Source organism: Onychomys torridus, chromosome 15 (assembly GCF_903995425.1).
Source record: "Onychomys torridus chromosome 15, mOncTor1.1, whole genome shotgun sequence".
NCBI classification, from domain to species: Eukaryota; Metazoa; Chordata; class Mammalia; order Rodentia; family Cricetidae; genus Onychomys; species Onychomys torridus.
In genome coordinates this window covers 71,601,900-71,618,597 of record NC_050457.1, presented here as the reverse complement: position 1 = coordinate 71,618,597, position 16,698 = coordinate 71,601,900, and the positions used below count along the sequence as shown (strand labels likewise).

Genomic DNA, 16,698 nt, shown 5'->3' with positions numbered 1-16,698 from the left:
TGTTTACAACTCATGCATGAACCTTGCTGTGTGAGACATGTCATATCTGGGAAACTCTGGAGGGGAGGTGTGCTGGGTGAGGACATTCAGTTCCTGTCCATCGATCTATATGAGTATGTCAGAGGCCATGGTGAGACATTGCAAAAGATTTGAACAGGGGTCAAACACATATCCAATGAATAAACCTGAGCAGCACAGATTTTTCATTACATTGTCAATTATGGGTTATTAAAGTGTCTGGCATAGTGTTCTACATAGTTATTATCAAATGCAGAAACATATTTTGGGTTGAAAGGTGTGTATTGTTGCATGACCATCTTGTTGAAAGTCTGTATTCCGTTATTCCCTTCTTGCAGTATCTATATGAAATTAAGTCAAATCTATAAGAATGTATGTCACTAATCTTTATTGGATACACTTCATTTACTGGGGCTTTAAGAAGACTGAGAAACAGAATACTGACTATTAAAATCCACAAATACATCAAGACATGTAATGTAAAAGTCAAAGCTTATGATAATATTTTGAAATTTAATAATTATGCAATTCATGTTTCCAAATCCAGTACTATATTTGGTATCTCATTTTTTTCATGATTTATTCCACTTTCTGTATTATATAATTTTAAGACATCATAATTAATGAGTCTTTCATGCCACATGTGTGTAAGTATAGAGCTGGGATGGCGATGAATGACACTTTGCCCACCTCAGAGCAGACATTATTTGCATTTCTTCTCCATAGAAAATGAATTTTGCCAGGCTCAAATTCCCTTGAAATGGTTGCCATTAATTGTATTGGCTAAAATTCCTACTAAATGCTATCCTGTTTACAGGTGCAGTGCCCTACACTGATAGCATCTCATAGGAGACTGGCCTCAAGACAGCAGACACTTCTTCATGGAATGATGGTAGCCAGTGCTGGGCAACATAGGGAGTGATCCTTGCAGTTAGTTCTCCATCGGGAAGCTACAATATTTCTCTCACAGAAGTATGTTTCCATCTTCACTGTGCTCAGGGCTCTTTCCATTCTCCACAGTGACAGCTTCCCAGTGCTCTTGGTGATCATATCGTTAAAATGAGTCTCATCTGTGGTTTTTTTTCCACCTTCCTTGTAAAGGTAGAAATGTACTCCACTAGCTACAAAGAAGCTGTCACCACAGTTCGGTTGCTTTTCTCTTGAGAAATTACTGGGTGTTCCAGTCACCAATTTTCTTCATTAGCATGTGACCTGGAGATGTGTTGTTCTAGTTGCTACTTAGTTCTGCCCTTTACTTAAGGACAGGATTCCATGTAGTCACTCTTTACAGAGTATACATTTATGCTGTACCAAAGGTATTGTTACAATAGGTACTCCCTCCTCCCATTGCTGACACAAGACTAGGGGACTGGAGCTGGATCTGACCTGAAGGTCTCCTGCCTAAAGGTGAATTTTCTTAGTTCTGGAAGGTGCTTTGCAAGCTCCAAGGCAGAGAAGCAATAAATAATCCTGCTTAGCTGTTATGTCCATGAACCACAAAGACCAATGTAGCTAGAGTTTTCCTGGTCCCTGCCTGGCCCACGGTCTGGACAAATCTCTCTCACCTGCCAGTCCCACAGCAGCTCAGACCCAACCAAGTAAACACATAGAGACTTAGATTACTTATAAACTGTTGGCCATGGCAGGCTTCTTGCTAACTGTTCTTATATCTTAAATCAACCCATTTCTATTAATCTTTAAGTTGCCATGTGGCTTGTGGCTTACCGATACCTTAACATCTGCTTCTCATCATGGTGGCTGGCAGTGTCTCTCTGCCTCAGACTTCTACTTCCCAGAATTCTCTTCTCTGCTTGTCCCACCTGTACTTCCTGTCTGGCTCCTGGCCAATCAGCATTTTATTTATACAGAGCAATATCCACAGCACTTCCCTTTTTTTTTTTTTTAAAGAAAGGAAGGTTTTAACTTTCACATAGTAAAATTACAAATAACAAAACAGTTATCAAGCAAGAATTACAGTTACAATATCTAGTCCATTTACAATAACTAGTCTATTTGTATTTGGCAAAATTAAAGAAAATATTCTATCTATCCTATATTTGTGAGTCTAAGGTTTCATATCTGACTTATCTTTTATCATAACTAAGGAAATTATAACTATCTCGTATTCAACTACATCAAAGACTGCAGAAGGATATAATATAACCTGAGTAATGGGAGGATGCAAGCAACTTTCGAGAATCTTGTGAGAGTAGACAGAGACAGCTGGTAACCTGGACAGTCACCTAGTGTTCCTTTGTAAAGTTGGGGCATCTGTTTTCAGCCCATAGGTCTAGAGTCTCTCAGTCACTTTTCTTTGTGTCCTGTAGAGTGTCTGGCAGTTTCCTCTGTGAAGTAGGAACCTGAAGGATCATTTTGCCAAGCAAAGTTCCATGGTCACCTTCCTATGCGTCCTGCATGTCCAGTTGATCAAGCAGTCCAGGCAAGAACAGTTTCTTGCCCAAATGGCTATTTTTGCCAAGGTGAAGATAAGATATGAAGTGTCTTCAATGCCCATCCTTCTCTCTGAAGTAAATCAGTGCTGCCAGGAGCAGTCATGTCTCACTGTCCAGAAAGTCTAAATTTTAAAAACATTTTAAATGCCATATTCTGTAGGTCTTTGAAGTGTTTGAAGATTACCTATCTATCTGAATTATATCTATGTATACCTAGAAAACAACATGACTATAAGTTTGACTATCATAGAAGACTAATTATTAATCTGTATTTCTTAATTATCCATTATAATCTAAATGAGTTACATAAACATAGTACCTCAAATGAGAATAGAAATATATATATATAGTATAACAAAATTAACTTTAAATTTGTATCAATAACTAAAATCCATTGCAATGTAAAACATTTTAAACAAGTTACTCTTTAAAAGTAGATTCAATAGTAGAAATCTACCCTTTCATCCTATCATATGTATATATATCACAATCCCTAACTGCACTCCAAGTACTTCTCCTTAGACCCAAACTGGAATATCCATGTCACTGCTCTATCATAGGTGCTTCTCTTTGGAGCACAGAGTGAATTACAGAAAACTAAAACAGAACAAATTGCAGAGAACTATTGTCTTGTGGTCCCATGAACCTGAAAGTTCAGAGAACAGGGATCAGCCACAGTTGCTTCCTACCTCTGGCATTCCTCAGTCCAAAAGGGCTGAGACAGGATCTACCTGACCACTTCCAGTCCCTCTCTTGACAATCCTCCACACCTTGATGGTTAGCTACTGGCTCGCCCCACCCTCTGACTCCAAGCAAGATTTATTTGTCAGAGCACAATCAAAATATCCAACCTCCCTAAATAAGGACAGATATCTACAACCCAAGGACCAATCAAAAACACCATCACACCTCTTGGGAATGTAGATGTCATGTTTCTTAAAATTACTTCGTGTTCTCTGGGGATGATGTCATCTTTAGGGGATCCTGAAAGAAAAATGATGTAATTGTCAAGTCCTGGGAGAGCTGGCTGTATCATTTGCTGCCCGGTCTCTGCGTAATGGGAAAGTGCAGGACTTGTCTCAAGTCCTGGCTAGAGTAGTTGGTGGGACTGGACTGTCTCAGCTAGCCACCTTGAATTTGTTCTGGGCAGTTTGTAATCCAAACCTGATCTTTGGGTGGTGTTTGTCAGCTTAGTGGCATTATCATATTCCCAGTGGAGTCATCGTTGTGGGGCCCCATCTTCTTTTGGAGACTTCAAAGGTTTCTCTTAGGCATGGTCATGGGTCACTGCAGAAAACTTATACATTTTCAATGTCATATAAAGTAAATCTCGAAGAGGTCAAAGGACGATAGTTTGTTATGTATATCCAGAGTACAAAACCTTAATTCCTAGTTACCTGATAGAGACACAAACCGAAAATCATGTACAGGAATCTGTATGAAGCCTTTATCTAGAATTAGTACTCTGTTTGACCATTAATATCATGAAAAAGTTAAATATATGTATTAATCTTATAAATTTTGAGATAATATTTATAACTTAAGAAAAGTTTTAAAGAGACAAACTAAAATCAAAGTATTATGAGATTACTGGCAATAGAATAGTCCCTTAATTTGGTTTTCCTTCTGTCCCATATCAGGTGGTTCTTCTGACATGAAACAGAGTTTGGGTTTTACTTTAACAAGCGTGCTTGGGTTTAGAGGAGAGAGCCATGCTCCAACTCCAAAGCCAGCTTTAATTTTTAACTGAACTGGGACTACAAAAAGATTATTTGCTTTATATGTTTTAGAGAACAGCAGAAACAAACATTTAGCAAGATTTATGAAATTTTATTCTGTTAGAAATGTGATATACTGATAGACCAATTTACCCTTTTTCTTGGGACATTTTCTCTGTATGATTCAACCTTTTTCTTAAAATTTCTCATTTGTCCAGTGGTCTTCAGATTCTTTAGTTGGATGTCTTCATTCTTCTGAAAAGACAAAAACAAAACCATCCCCCAACCCTAACTTTGGGGAGTTTCCCTTTTGGCAAATTATATCTGATCAAATGATCAAATGTTAGTTTTATAAGTTAGTTTAGATTAAATGGACACACTTACCTGGAGTATCACCTTTTAATCAAGAAGTCTCTCTTGTTTGAATCTGATCTTTATAATATTTCTTTTAAGGTGTCTCCTGAAATATTTATTTTATCTTCTAAAGCTGTTCTATCATCCAGAGCATTATGCTAATAGGATCTTTTACCTTGTACTGCCTTCAAAATAGGTCAAGTGTGAGATCATGTGACCACTTCAGACATGTCTAAGGAATATTACTCACCTATGTAAGAAACATTTCTTGCTATCTTTCATCTTGAGCAAAATCTAGATTTGTGTCCAAAGGCACATGATGCTTGTATTAGGGTTTCTGTTGCTGTGATAAAGACTGACCAGTAGTAACTGGGAGAAGAAAGGATTTATTTCAGCTTACAATTTCAGGTAACAGTCCATCACTGAGGGAGGGTAAGGCAGGAACCTGTGTCAAAAACTGGAGCAAAAGCCATAGAGGGATACTATGTCCTGATTTACCTTCCTTGGCTTGCTCAGCCTGCTTTCTTAAACCATCAAGGACTACCTTACTATGGTGGCACCACCCATAATGGTCTGTGCTGTCTCAATAAATCACTAATTAAGAAAATGTCCCTTAGTTTGGCTACAGGACAGTCTTGGGGAGGCATTTTCTTAGCAATGCTTCTCTCTTTTTACATTACCATAGCCAGTGTCATGTTCACAGGAAAGCTAGCCAGTCCAATAGATCTTAGAATCGATGTTGTTATTATTTCAATTAATTAAAAGTGTGATATCATTCACTGGTCTTTATTTCAGGAAATGCTGTCATTCTGGGATGTGGCCATTGAGTTCTCTGCAGAAGAGAGGGAATGCCTGGAGCCTGCTCAGTGGATTTTGTACAGGGATGTGATGTTGGAGAATTACAGCAACCTTAATTTCCTGGGTAAGGATCTCATCCATAGTGAAATTCTTATTTCATTATCAACATGTAGCTTCCTCTCTTGGTATGGTATCTCACTAGAATTTTTGCTTTTCAACAGTGAGTTTCATATTTTTCATTTTAGAAGAATTCAGGGATAAGGGAGATGGCTCAGTGCTTAAGAGCACTGACTGCTCTTCCTTAGGACCCTGGTTCAATTCACAGCACCCACTGGCAGCTCACAACTGTCTAACTCCATTTCCAGGGGATCTGACACCCTCATATAGACATAAATGCCTGTAAAAACATCAATGCACATGAAATAAAAATTTTAAAATATAAGAAAAATTAGGGAGGTTGCTGTATAGGTAAGAAACATTTCATTGTATTTCTCTTTGTGTGTTTAATGTGTCTGTGTTGGAAGCATGCATCCTTCACTCTAGTGGGATTGAGAGAAATTCTATATCATGAGGTATTGAACACTCATGGTAATGAAAATGTTTTACAATTTGGTTTTAATATTTTTCCCTTTATATGAGACTTAGAATCTGGACATTGTACATGGCTTTGTGTATGGTAGTGGTCCTGTGAGAAAACATTTAAGGAACTGATCATCTGCAGTCATTTATTCCATCATCTCTCCCCATAAAGACTGTACTAGAAGGGACATGTCAATTCCCAGTAGAAGAACATGTCAGCAATCTTATTCCTTTTTCCTCCAAACAGGTCTTGCTATCTCCAAGCCACACCTGGTGACATTTCTGGAGCAAAGACAAGGGCCTTGGGAGGTGAAGAGACAAGTACCAGCCCCTGTGCACCCAGGTGTGTAGGAAAGAGGGGGTCAGGGGACAGAGGTAAAGTCCAAAGATCTGAGAGAGAGCCAGACGTTCCCACCTGTATTGAAACAAGATATTGTGGTGGTGATTATTATTTAGATCTCTTATTTGTTTTCAACAGAGGCTGTGTCTCAGATGTTTATGATGGTTTTAGTCTCCTATGCTTTGTATTTCCCCAGTGGTGAGCTGTGCTTGTATTTACCATGACTTCCAAAGTTCTTCATTTTGTTGAGGCTACATAGTAATGTAAGACTCAGGGAAATGCCATTCTATGCAGAAGAGTCAGTTATTTGCTGAGCTTCTGAGCAGACTCATGCCCCAAAGTTCTCTGCACTGAAGTGAGCATGATTGAGTTTATGAAGCAAACCCACAATTTCATTACAGAGGGGCAGGCAGGTGCAAAGGCTCAACAGTTTCATTTCTGTTGAATAGAAGAATTTGGGTGGGTAGGATGGGGGCCAGTTGGATACAACTCAGAAAAACCAGAGTCACTTTGGACAGTTCATTCGCCACTGTTCTTAGGGAAGAGTCAGAGCATTAACTTATTGTATAAGGGGTTGTACAAGGGCCGTTCCATTCACTAACTTAGCAGAGCCTGTTTTGTTTTTATCCATGAAGTTTTACAAGCAGTTGATTAAGCAGAGCCAGACCATTAAACCAAGGAAGAGAAGGAAAAGCAGGGCCTGCTAGACCTCAAGGGGTTCAGCCGTGGATCCCCATTACACCACTTGTAGGACAAGCAGTAATGGGCATCTCTTTCATGGCAGTTAGTAGATTTAGGCTTTTTACTGAGTTGTAAGGCTCCATTTTGTGTGTGTGTGTGTGTGTGTGTGTGTGTGTGTGTGTGTGTGTGTGTGTGTTTAGGTTAATTTTTTTCATATACAAAGACTAACTTTTATTTGGATATATACCCAGTCATAATGCATTAGAGAAATCAGAAAATGTTATTTCTAAACTTGATGTTCCCAGGACATAAGAGTTAGTGATTTTTTTTTTTCTAGAGATCAATCATGTGTAGCTAGTGCTGCTAGCCCTACAGGAAATATTATGGCTAATATTATCATGAGTCCAATGGGAGGAAGAGATCTCATGGTCTCTTCTTCTAAAGGTCTCCTGTTAAATTCTATAAACTTCTTCCATGTGTACAGGTCCATTGGCTTTGGGGTTTCTCATGGGATGAGGACTAAGGATCTCGTACTGGTTGTGTCTTGAAGGTGACTCAGAATTAGTGCTCTGGGTGAACTGTCACAGTCCACCTCACCTCCTCCTCAGGCCGTATTGCTTTCTTTACCTGATGTGGTGGGTCCACACATCGCACATGCACCTTAGTTTAAATGAGTGTCCATAGTTCACCCTGCTGTGCTGACTGGCCCTGTGGCAGAGCCTCTGTCATACATTATCTACCACTTTGCTGAGGACTCCTTCCACAATCAGACATTGACAGCTCAGCTTGGGGTTAGCTTTGTTAAGAGGAGGAAATTTAAAGACAGGGGACAGGGCATGGCCATTTGAACTAGCATGTAGTTCCCATAACAGTTGGGTGCCAGGTGTAGGTACAAGGTTCCCCTGCACTCATAGGATACTCAACATCAGTTCATAAGACATTGAGTGCAGAGTGACTGCAATGAACACCTCTATTGTTTGAGACATTTAGGACGTGGGTGCAGAATCTAAGATCCTCTACAGCATGAGAGAATTCTTCTCCTGTCTTGTGGGACATGAGGAGTGATCCTCTTCCCTACAGATAATTGGTAAGATTTCCTGGTCTGGCTTACAGGCCACAGGAAGACAGGGGCAGCAGATTCTAATAAGTCCTGTAGTTAGAGTTTTCCTGCCTGGCCCAGTCAGGACAAATCTCTCTTACCCGCCAGTCCCACAGTTGCTCAGACCCAACCAAGAAAGCACACAGAAACTTACATTGTTTACAAACTGTATGGCCGTGGCAGGCTTCTTGTTATCTACTTCTTCTATCTTAAATTAACCCATTTCTGTTAATCTATACTTTGCCACATGGCTTGTGGCTTACCAGTGTCTTTACATGTTGCTTCTCATGGCGGCGGCTGGCGGTATCTCTCCCCAGCCTTCTACTTCCCAGAATTCTCTTCTCTCTTGTCCCGCCTATACTTCCTGCCTGGCCACTGGCCAATCAGAACTTTATTTACACAGAGCGATATCCACAGCACTTCCCCTTTTCTTTTTTTTTTTTTTAAGGAAGGTTTTAACTTTTACATAGTACAATTATATGTAACAAAACAATTATCAAGCAAGAATTACAGTTACAATATTAAAGAAGATATCCTATCTACCTTATATTTGTGAGTCTAAGGTTTTATATCTAACTTATCTTTTATCATAACTGAGGAAATTATAACTATCTAGTCTTCAACCACATCAAAGACCTCAGAAGGATATATTATTATCTGAGAACCGGGAGAAGGATTTTTTGGGAGTCTTGCAAGAGTAGACAGAGAAAGCTGGCAGCCTGGACAGTCATCTAATGTTCCTTTGTAAAGTTGGGGCATTTGTCTTCAGCCCACAGGGCTAGAGTCTCTCGGTCATTTCTCTCAGTGTCCTGTAGAATGTCTGGCAGTTTCCTCTGCGAAGCAGGAACCTGAAGGACCATTTTGAAAGCAATGGTCATCTTTCTATGGGTCCTGCATGTCCAGGTGATTGAGCAGTCCAGGCAAGAACAGTTTTTTGCCCAAATGGCTATTTTTGCCAAGGTGAAGATAAACTCCCTATGTGTCTTTAATGCCCATCCTCCTCTCTGAAGTAAATCAGTGCTGCCAGGAGCAGACATGTATCACTGTCCAGAAAGTCTAAATTTTAAAAGTATTTTAAATGCCATATTGTGTAGGTCTTTGAAGTATTTGAAGATTACCTATCTATCTGAAATATGTCTATGTATATCTAGAAGACTTAACTAACATGGCTAGGAGTATGATTATCATAGATGACTAATTATTAATCTATTTTTAATTATCGATTTAAATTTAAAATGAGCTATACAAACATAATAACTTAAACATGATTAGAAATATACATATAGTATAACAAAATTAAATTTAAGTTTGTATCAATAGACTAAAATCTATATCAATGTAAAACATTTTAAATGAGTTGTTGTTCTTTTAGAAGTAAGTTAATTAATTTACCCTTTCATCTTATCATATCTATATCATATCCCCTTTTTATCTTTAGAAAGAGATTGTATTTATAATCAATCTGTTTTAAATAGTGGGTTTTTCTCTGTCCCACACCAGAAGGTTCTTCTGATTTGGGACAAAAGAAGCTCTTAACCTTTTCTTTTAACAATATGCCTGGGTTTAGAGAAGGAGTGAGCCAATTCCATCTCCAAAGCCAGCAAGATAATTTTGGGAAATTGGGCGTAGTTTTTTTATTACTTCCTGCTGGAGGGGGGCGCTGTATTTTATGGACATAAAGAAAATTTTAGGATTATGGAGTAGTCCATTAGGGTGAACCTCTGAGCCAGTTGCCTTGAAACCATTCTGGATGTTGGATCATCTGGGCCATGGTGTCATCAGAGACCTTTCAGGTGGTCTTGGCTGATCAAACCTGATGTATCTTAAGTGTGCTATTTGAACCTGGGTGTGCAAGTATAGTGTAGATTTAACCCTTTTTATTCAAGCATGTAATTTCAATAACCAACTATTTAAGTACATATGCTTTTGAATATCATTCCATATTAAGGAAACTTGAAGTTGACGTTAAATTAGTTATCTGTTTTATTCTTAATTTTGATAAGATATACAGAGGACTATATAATGGAAAGTATAAATTAGTCTCTCCCTTCAACATTGTCACTGTAAATGAATTACATTTGTATTTATCATGACTACAAACTCAATTTGGGGCACAGTAAGGATATTTAAGCATGAGTAATGTGACATCATTAAGTATTATTTCTTTTTAAAAATTATTTATTTATTTCATGTACATGAGTGACCTATCTTCACGCACACCAGAAGAGAGAATCAGATCCCATTACAAATGATTCTGAGAACTTCACTGTCCTCATCCCTTTAAGTCTTATGTTTACAACATCTAAATCAGTCCTGCTGATCTTCTACATTAAGTAACTTCTTTCATCAGAAATAATACAATCAGAGGAGGGAATTGTAAGGCTGACTTTTTTTTAATCATTCATTTTTATTTTATTTGCATTGGTCATTTACCTGCATGCATATCTGTGTGAGAGTGTCATATTTTGGAGTTACACAGTGTTAGCTTAACAAAGTTAGCAAAGACATAAGTGACTAGATAGATACATCTTCAAGTCAGATTTTGTTAACATGTTTAGACCTTCATAACCTTAGGAACTTTAACAACTTTAGATCATTAAGTATACTGTCTTTAAAAGCCTGTATAACATAGTCAGATCTCCCATCACTTGGCTCCAAGGTTTTAAGGTTTTTGCCTCTTATTCATTTAATTTATCTATCTTAAACAACTTAACCCTTTTATTAGAGATATAGCCTCTAATATATATTTTTGTATCTTTTTAAAATGGTTTCACTGATCCATAGAGTAGGTTTGGGTCCTGGAGAAGACCATAAGGGGGAGCTCAGTGCCTCAGATGAGTGATTGAAGAAAAGACAGGGTGTTTTCCAGACCCACTAATATAACCTCGGGTTAGAAGTTTTTAAGCATTACTTCTTTAGTCAATATCCGCCTGCTCAGGAGACCCAGGGAAGGAGTCCCTGTCAGGATTGTCCCACTAACCAGAATCTGGACCAGAGAAAACTACCTACACACAGCTCTTCAGAGAACCAGAAGAACTAGGTTGGTGTTGGTGTCCTGAAATTACAGTATTCATTTCTGGACTCACTGGCCCTGGTTTTATTGGGTTTGTAAAGCCAAACCCACAATTACCTCATACCAGAGGCTGGCCAGGGGCCTGAAATTTCAAAAGAGTCAGTTCCATTGATTCAGATAATTTATGTTGTAAAACAAGAGGTCAGGGGCCTGGAGAGATGGCTCAGTAGTAAAGAGCACTGACTACTCCTCCAGAGGATACAGGTTCAATTCCCAGCATGCACATGGCAGTTCACAACTGTCTGTAACTCCAATACCTTCACACAGACATACATACATGCAAAACACCAATAAAAAATAAAAATAAATTAAAAACAGAAACAAAAACAAAGCAAGAGGTCTTCCAAAGCTGCAGGTGAGGCTACATGACAGTGTTTTCTTAGGAGGATTGTTTAGCTGGGAGAGCAGTTGGATATAACTCAGGCAAAAATGGAGTCACTTTGGGCAGTTCAGTAACAGACTGTGCACTGTTTCTACTCTTCAAAATATTGCGCACTTTTCTAGAGACCAAGTTATGAAAACAATGTAAGATACCAACTTTTATTCATATTAGTTATACTCATGTTAATGAAAGTCATCTCATTAGAGTCCTTTGTGAATGATGAAGATATTTCCTAAAGTTTTTACTAATACGCACTCAGTAATAAGGATTTAAATCCATGCACTTTGGGGATATATATGCAAAGACTAAAACTGTTCACAGCTAGGAAAATGTGTTTAATGTCTTAATAAGCTTTCAGAATTTTGTAGATTCAAGATTTTTTTCTTTGACTTGGCAATTTGATATCTGGTATCGTTATTTGGAAGTATGTGTTAACTAAAGTCATTTGTAATGCATATACTATGTATTTTGGTGGATGGACAAAGCAGATTGATAAAATATGTAAGTGGAAGATTAAAATGTCTATGAGCTGTGACACTGATGTTCACTTTGTGAACAAACAGGAGTCTCCCATTTTCATGCTTGATTTATTGTTTCTCTCCACTTGTGCTCAATAGTTGTTTAATCTTGTAAATGAATAAATCTTAAAAACGTGTCATTTTATCCTGAGTGTGGTAGCTCACTCCATTTATCCCAGCACTGGGGAGGCAGAGGCAGGCAGATCTCAGAGTCAAGACCCACTGGACAGGACACCAAGGACTACACAGAGAAAACAAAACAAGGGCTGTCTTAAAAAAAAACATACAAGGGCTGGAGAGATGGCTCAGTGGTTAAGAATACTGGCTGCTCTTCCAAAGGTCCTGAGTTCAATACCTAGCAACCACATGGTTGCTCACAACCATCTGTAATGAGATCTGGTGCCCTCTTCTGGCCTGCAGTCATATATGCAGGCAGAACACTGTATACATAATAAGTAAATAAATCTTTTTAAAAAATAGGTAATTCTGTCATTTACTCATTGACAAATATGTTTCCTCAGCAAAATTTCTGTTATTCACAGGTGACCTGAAGGGTTTTTTTTTAAAATCATGATTTGATACATTTCAGGTATATAATTTCATGTTTTCTGTTGTGGAATAACCTTATTGTACACTATGAGAATGTGTCACTTGGATTGGTTTAGTGAAAAGCTGAATGGTCATTAGCTATGCAAGACTTTTGGGGCAGAGAGGATGCTGGAGAAAAGAGAGGAGATGCTAAGACACAGAGCAAGAAGTATGGATATTACAAAGTAAAGGTAACCAAGCCATGTAAAAGAAGTAGATGAAAAGAAATGGGTTAATTTAACTTACAAGAGCTAGTTAGAAAGAAGCCTAAACTATTGGCAAGCTTTCATAATTAATAATGTCTCTGTGTCATGATTTGGGAGCTGGCTGGTGGGACAGAGAAAGATTCCGTACAGTCATCCTGAACTTTTGAGCTATATTATTTAATCTTGTTCTGGACCATCTACTTTTTGTGCAGCATATCTTTTTTACCTTCCAAAATAAAATTATGTGTAGGATAAAAGTTTTGTGTTTTGATGACAACTCAAAATCACACAATCGCAATTCACTTTCTCTTTTTAGGATTGGCTACATTATAATTTCATGGATGTCCAACCATATAACATCCATATTAATGAGCTTATTTTTGTCAGTAAAGTGCCCGTACAACTTACTTAGCTGTTTAACTTTAAATAATGTGCCATTATTTCTTTGTTCTATTTGGGTGTGCTCTTATTCCAATAAAAGCATAGATTATTTCTACCTACTCTATTGTGTGAATTATGCTCAGTGTGAAACATACTGTAGTTTCTGATTTATGATTAAATATGTATGAGTAAATCTCTCCATTATAAATATGAAGACTATTGCTTAGCTTTTGATCATATCTCAACTTTTCCTCAACAGGAACTATACCAAATGATTGCAGCCATTACAAGGCCATTGACTGTAACTCACTCCTTACTCAACGCCAGAGAATTCATACAGGGGAGAAACCCTACAAGTGTGAAATATGTGGAAAGGCCCTTAGTTCTCAAAAAAACTTATCTATACACCAGAGACTCCATACTGGAGACAAACCCTACATGTGTAAAGAATGTCATAAGGCCTTCAGTACTCGATCATCACTTTTTATACACCAGAAAATTCATACTGATGAAAAGACGTACAAGTGTGAAGAATGTGGCAAATCATTTTACTATCCTTCAATGCTAAAGCAACATCAGAGAATTCATTCTGGAGAGAAACCCTACAAGTGTGAAGGATGTGGCAAAGCTTTCTATGATCCTTCATTCCTGAAGCAACATCAAAGAGTTCATTGTGGAAAGAAACTGTACAAATGTGAAGAATGTGGGAGAACATTTTCCTCTGCTTTAATTCTTAACAAGCATAAACGTATTCATTCTGGTGAGAAACCCTACAAGTGTGAACTGTGTGGAAAAGGATTTACTAAGCCTTCTGTCCTTTCTGAGCACAAAATATGTCATACTGGAGAGAAACCCTACAAATGTAAAGAGTGTGAAAGATGTTTTTCCTCTTCTTTAACCCTTAGAAGACATGAAAGAATTCACTCTGAAGACAATCCCTACAAGTGTGGTGAATGTGACAGAGCCTTTTACACGCTTTATGCCCTTACTCAGCACAAGTTTGTTCATTCTGGAGAGAAACCCTACAAGTGTGAAGAGTGTGGCCGATGTTTTTCCTTTTATTCAGTCCTTAGAAGACATGAAATAATTCATTCTGAAGACAGCCTCTACAAGTGTGGAGAGTGTGGCAAAGCTTTTACCAAACTTTATATATTTACTCAGCACAAATTTGTTCATACTGGAGAGACACCATATAGGTGTGAAGAGTGTGGCAAAGGATTTTCTAGTCCTTCATATCTTAAGGTACATAAAACTATTCATTCTGAAGAGAATGCCTTCAAGTGTGAAGAATGTGGCAAAGCATTTGTTAATCATTATACCCTTTCTCGACACAAGACAGTTCACACTGGAGTGAAATCCTACAAATGTAATAAAAAGTTTACGCTTTTGTAGCCCTTCAAAGACCTCAAATAAGTCATTCTGAATAGAAGTTCCACAAGCATGTGGAATGTGGTAAAGCTCTTAATGATGATTTAGACCTTATACAGCACAAATGAATGCATTGAGTAGGGAAGCTATGCACATGTGAAGGATGGTGAGTGCTATAACTCTCAGTCAACACCCTCTACCATCAGTAACGTAGTGTAACATTCAGCAGTGTAACAACCAAACATGAAGGGAGTGACTAGCTTTTTGTGTTTCTTTGTATCTTAAAGAACACAATAGTCTTCTTAATCCTGAAAATCAAAGTTGAAATGTGAAGGATGTGGTGAAGGTTTCAGTTACTATTCAGTCCTGATTCAACCTCAGTAATTCTCACCTGAGAGAAACCCTACTCATGTGCAGAATAGGACTGGGGCTTAGCTGTTCCTCATGTCTGTATAAGTTTTAGAGAATTCATTGTGATGAAGATTCCAACAAAAGCAATCAATGTCCAAGTTCTCTACCTGTTGGTCATACTCCAAGTATCTGCATATACTTCATACTGCAGAGACACTCTGCACACTCAAAAGCTGTGCCTAAGCATTGAACAGTAATTCAAGTCTTCATCAGCAACAAAGTGTGACATAAATGAGAAACTGCAGGTGCAGATGTCTTCGTTAGCTAGCTTCAGATATCCACACTACACAACCCAGTGTTATCTGAAGGATTCTCTGTTAGCTATTTGCTTCTCTCTGATTAGTTTTATTACAAGCTTGTGTTCAGGGTGCTTTCTTGATTTCTAAGTGATGTGAGAGAAGCCATCCAGGATAACCAGCACCACCCTGTACAGGAATTCCTTGGTTGTAGAAGAATTGTGAACATGAATCAGAGGGAGCAAGTCAGAAAGCACTATTCCCCCATGGTTTCTACATCACTTCCTGTCCTGCTTTCCATGGATTAGGAACAATAATTCATAATTTGAAATAAACTGATTATCCCCCCATGTTGTTTTTAGTACAGCCATATGTTGATTTTAGTCCAGTCCACATTTTTAGTATAGTCTAACAGAAATCAATGTAGGACAGCAATGAATATGGGAGGCTTTTCAGTCTTCACAACTCTGTTGTTACCATCCAACAGCATACTAGAGACAATGTGACAAAGCCTGTAGATGTGTCCAGCCTCTTCTTTCTACCTGAGCATCCACACTGCAGAGAAGTAAAAGAATATAACAAATTATTTTGTTTTCACAAGTCAACACCAAAATTTTCAGACAAGAGAGAAACCTGTGAAATCACAGACAGTGGCTATGTGTGGAGCAATTGTTCTAAACTCAAACATGAGAATTTTAGGCATGAAGGAAAACTAACACACTCAGTTGATAAGAGAATTGATTTTCCTTCATACCTTAGTTTCAGAGTTTGTTTGGTTTAGGAGCCCTGCAGATATAGTGTGACAAAGCCTTAAGAACAATCATTACCCATGAGTAAATTCATATTGTAATGAATCCTATATACAATGACTGGCAGAATCATTTCTCACTGTTTACACCTCACAGTAGCATATCAGCTATCATTTAAAGCACTATGTACATGGAAATAATGTAGCAACATCTTTCCTCATGGCTTAGTAATGGATCTATTGAAGTGTAGTGAAGGTATGTGTCCTGCAGGCTGAGCAGGATGGGTGGGGCTTCCTAAGCCCTTCAAGTCAACTGTGTTTCATCAGAGACCTCTCATACTAAACTGGAGCTATATGACTAGGTGTTTGCCACCCAAGGTGTTGGTCTTTGGTCTGATTCCAGTTTTGTCAAATTACTTGTTGAAAAGGCAGTCAATTCCAGTTCCTAGCTTTGGACACCTTGACAACAATTACATGTCCATTGCATTAGTGTTTATCTCTTTTTCTTATGTTTCATTGTTTTGGACTGTATGTTTATATTTATGTGAGTCCCATGCCATCCTTTTCACTATGGCTCTGTAATGCAATTTGACGTTAGGGAATATACATCTTTGGTTATTTCTGTTCTTTTGTGTTCTCACATTTTCCCCCATGTTCTATGATGGTTTCCATAAGCATTTTTATGTGGATTGTATTGATTATGTAAATAGTTTTATTAATGTAGACCTTTGTACAACATGAGTTCTA

At 38.1% G+C, this 16,698-nt stretch overlaps 1 protein-coding gene across 3 annotated transcripts in view; it reads left to right on the top strand.

Moving 5' to 3' along the window:
* The window catches only part of LOC118596400 (zinc finger protein 58-like), an 18,615-nt gene extending 1,917 nt beyond the window's left edge, over nt 1-16,698 (top strand). For all 3 annotated transcript variants that reach the window (XM_036207273.1, XM_036207272.1, XM_036207271.1), the window contains 3 exons: nt 5,339-5,465; nt 6,168-6,263; nt 13,448-16,698. In XM_036207273.1, coding sequence (XP_036063166.1) covers nt 5,339-5,465; nt 6,168-6,263; nt 13,448-14,580 — 1,356 coding nt within the window. In that variant the 3' untranslated portion in view covers nt 14,581-16,698. The remainder of the gene's footprint in view (nt 1-5,338; nt 5,466-6,167; nt 6,264-13,447) is intronic.